The following is a 3,677-nucleotide window of genomic DNA, read 5'->3' as shown; positions in this document are numbered from 1 at the left end:
ACCGCCACCTTCCCCGCGGCTTCTCCGCGGCGGCCGGTGCCTCCCAGCCCCGTGGGCTGCTCATCATGGAAACCCCAACAGGTGGGGATTTGCCAACACCGTTCTCATTTTTAATGGCGGCAAAGTACACACAACGAACTTCACCGTCTGAACCAGTTTTCAGGGTCCAGTTCGCCGCACTAGATTTATTGGCAATGCTGCGCAGCTGTCACCACCGCCACCTCCACAACTTGTCATCTTGCAAAACTGAGACCTGGCCCTGTCCGACACTAAGCCCCACCCCGCCCCAGCCCCGGGCACCCCACTCCTACTGCCTCTGTGCGTCTGACCCGTCTAGGAATCACACGGGGTTTGTCTTTTCGTGCCTGGCTTATGTCACTGAGCATAATGTCCTCAGGGTTCGCCCACGTTGTGGCGTGTGTCGGATTCACCCCTAAAGGCTGAGTAGTAACCCGCTGCTTCGTGGCACCCATCTTGCTTGTCCGTGCCTCCGTCCGTGGCCGCTGGCTGCTTCTGGCTGCTGTGGACGTGGGGGCTGCAGGCGTCACTCCGAGTCCCTGCTCTCAGTTCTCTGGGCGCAGGCCCAGCGGGGGGCTGCTGGCCCCACGGCACCCTGCGTTTCACTTCTGAGGACGCCGCGCAGTCTCCACAGTGGCATCAGGGCTCCTGTCCCCCTCCTCCCCCAGCCCCTGCCAGCTTCTGCTTCTGGATGGCGACCATCCCGGTGCCTGAGGCGATGAGGTGGGGTTTAGGTCTCATCTGCTCCCTCACGGGCTCCCTAGAGCCTGGCAGTTAATGGGCACTCAGCAAACATTTGGCGAAAGGGTGGCGTGGCCTGCCCTCTCTAGCCTCGGCCGCAGTCGCGGGCAGGGGAGGTGGGGATCAGAGAGACGGCCACGTCACAGCCAGGCCCCAAACCTCAGCGTCGCCCCCAGTACTCTGCCTGTCAAACCCCGGGGCCAACCCTTCGACAGAGCAGCCAGCACTGGACTGTTCCTCATCACCTGCCGACAGGACCTGGGTGCCAGCTCCTGCCGGGCTGTCCGAATGTCCGTGTCACCCAGCAGCCAGGGGAGCCCTTCACCCCTGAGAGATCATGTCACAAATCTCCTCAAAACCTCCAGTGGCTCCTGTCTCATTCAGAGTAAAACGTCATCCTTCCTGTGACCTAAATGGCCCGGTGTGGTCTGGACAGCCCTTGGCTGCAAGGTCACCCCCATCACTCTGCCGTCACAGAGGCCTGCCCCAGGCGGTCCCCGCCTCTTGGTCTGGTGCCAGCGTGGCCCCTCTCGGAGCTCTGCCCGGCCACCTCACTCTCCCCCGGCCACCTGGTCCTCGTCCCCCGGGACACATTCTGCGTGTGTCACTGTCTCCGTTGCTGTTGGTCAGGGCTGCGTCCGCCTGGCCCGCAGGCTGGCACTCAGCAAGGACGCGCTGAGGCAGGGCGGGGGACGGAGAGGAGGCCCCGGGCGCCTGGGGTCTCGGAGCCCTACCTGAACCTCTTGATGTTCTTCTCGGACACCCGGATGAAGAGCACGATGGGGTAGATCCTGGACTTGATCAGGTCTCGGGAGCAGCTGATCCCCGCCTCCAGCAGGCAGTGCTTGTTCTGCAGGCAGCACGGCCAGCGGTCAGCAATGGGCCCGCCCCGCTCCCCCGGCCTGGGCGTCTCCACGGGACAGAGGGCCACTGCCTGAACCAGGCAGCGCCGCGAGGCGAAGCCTGACACTCTAGACAAGGCCCCCCCTTCCCCGTCCCGTGCAGACATGTGGTCCCCTGCTGCGCACAGAGACGGGACCCCCCTCCTCCCACCACCGAGGTGAACCAGCGGCGTGATGAGTCTAATGAACGTCAAAATTGGCAGCGGGAACCCCTGCTGCTCCACGTGGCCTGGAAGGTGTTCCTGGCACTGGGCGAGGGGAGAGCCCCTTGAGGGACGGGGCGGCTGGACAGTCCTGGAGTGTCTGCCAGCGATCCCTGGCATGCGTGAACCCACTGTTTCTAAAAGGGACCATCTTTGCTTTGCTGAAGGCGTCGCTTCAATAAAACCATGCGGCCCTCACATGTAACCTACGTGAGCACAGAACAGGGCACGCCCCCGAGCTGGCAGCCCTGTGCATTCCACAAACCACATGTGCCTGTGGGGCTCGCACCCGAGTCCAGAGGTAGAAACGAGCGGCCTAGAGCCCCAGTGCTCCTCCTGGCCACTGCCCCCCACACCCTCCCAGTGCAGCTGCTGCTCTGACTTCCAACGGACGGCACAGAGTTGTTGGACAGCGTCACCTTTTCCGCCCACAGGACCTCGCTCCAGCCCTGCACCCCCATCGTCCATCTCGTCCACTGCCAGAATGCCCTGAATGGCCACGCCCGGACGGGGCCAGCTGATGGCTGTGCCCTGCTTTTGTCCGTGTGCGTGCCACGTGGGAAGAGTGGCTATCACCTGGACAGCAGGTGCGGAGCTCCTGGCTGGGCATCTGCTCCTACCACCTCGACATCGCTGCCCACCGTGGGGCCGGCCCCCTACTCTGGGGCAGCTCACAACCACCGCAGGCAGGGAGCCTGGACCGAAAGAGAGCTCAGGGCTGAGGGCCGAGGGGGTCACACTGCCTGGCCCCAGCAGGCTCTAAATTGCATGCAGACACCTTTCTGCACCGCAGCCAATGGCCCTCTGGTGCTCCATCTTCCGCCGTTTGGCCGACACGGTACTTGTCACCCGCTCTCCCTGTCTTTCGTCCTGACACGCTCTGTCTCTGGCCCTTGTTATCACAGCCAGACACACACACAGCCCCAAGCAACGGGAACCAGGACACCAGCACCAGGCAGCCGTCAGGAACAGGAGGAGGTTTCCGAATACAGACGCACGTCAGAGCCGCAGACGGGGTGGAGAAAGGTAACACGGGCGGGAGGGGGGCAGGGACGGCACGCGGTCCGCATGGGGGGCGGCAGGGAGAGCTCGTCCGCAGCCACCGTCACTGCGCAGAGCTCATGGGGCAGGTGTCACCCCAGCCAGCCCCCGGCCCCTCACCTTGGCTGCCACAGCCTCGATGTTGGCGGGAACGACACACTCAAAAGTGTTGGCGTTCTTTTCTCGGGAGTAGATGATGGTCTCCGTCTTCTGCTTCCGAAGGAACTCATCTCTGGTGACAACATCTGTGGACAGAGAGACCAGTGCTGAGGTGGCATAAGGCGACCCTGGGCCGACTGTCCTGGCCAGACTCCGCCTCCCCCTCTGGGCTGGACAGGACTCCACGCCGATCTCCCTCTGGCCACATCTAAATGACTCTCATCCCCTCCACTAGACTGTGAGGCTTCTCAGGGGCAGGGTCAAGGACGTGCTCCTTCACACCCCCCATGGCAGCCCATAGAGGAGCTGGTTAGTAAACCCTCGTGGACGGGCTCCTCTGCAGTCGGCTTCCCTGGACAAAGAAGCTCAGGCACTTGGTCAGGCACTGTGGTACAGCCCTGATCACCAGCTGCTTATCACGAAGGACTTCCTGCTCCAGCCATCCACTGATCCATCCATCCAACCACCTATTCATCCATCCATCCATCCATCCACTGATTCATCTATCCATCCATCCACCCATCCATCCACTGATCCATCTATCCACCCATCCACCCACCTATTCATCCATCATCCATCCATCCACCCATCTACCCATCCGTCCGTCCATCCA

General features: G+C 62.6%; 1 protein-coding gene across 1 annotated transcript in view; it reads right to left on the bottom strand.

The window, feature by feature from the left end:
• Positions 1-289: 289 nt before the first annotated feature.
• The window catches only part of CARD11 (caspase recruitment domain family member 11), a 28,172-nt gene continuing 24,784 nt past the window's right edge, over positions 290-3,677 (bottom strand). Inside the window, exons 21-22 of the mRNA XM_025043151.1 lie at positions 3,026-3,150; positions 290-1,609 (exon numbers count right to left, since the gene is read on the bottom strand). Of these exons, the coding sequence (XP_024898919.1) occupies positions 1,490-1,609; positions 3,026-3,150 (245 nt within the window). The 3' untranslated portion in view covers positions 290-1,489. The remainder of the gene's footprint in view (positions 1,610-3,025; positions 3,151-3,677) is intronic.

The sequence above is a fragment of the Pteropus alecto genome, unplaced genomic scaffold, assembly GCF_000325575.1.
Source record: "Pteropus alecto unplaced genomic scaffold, ASM32557v1 scaffold40, whole genome shotgun sequence".
Taxonomy (NCBI): domain Eukaryota; kingdom Metazoa; phylum Chordata; class Mammalia; order Chiroptera; family Pteropodidae; genus Pteropus; species Pteropus alecto.
This window is presented reverse-complemented; position numbering and strand designations above follow the sequence as displayed.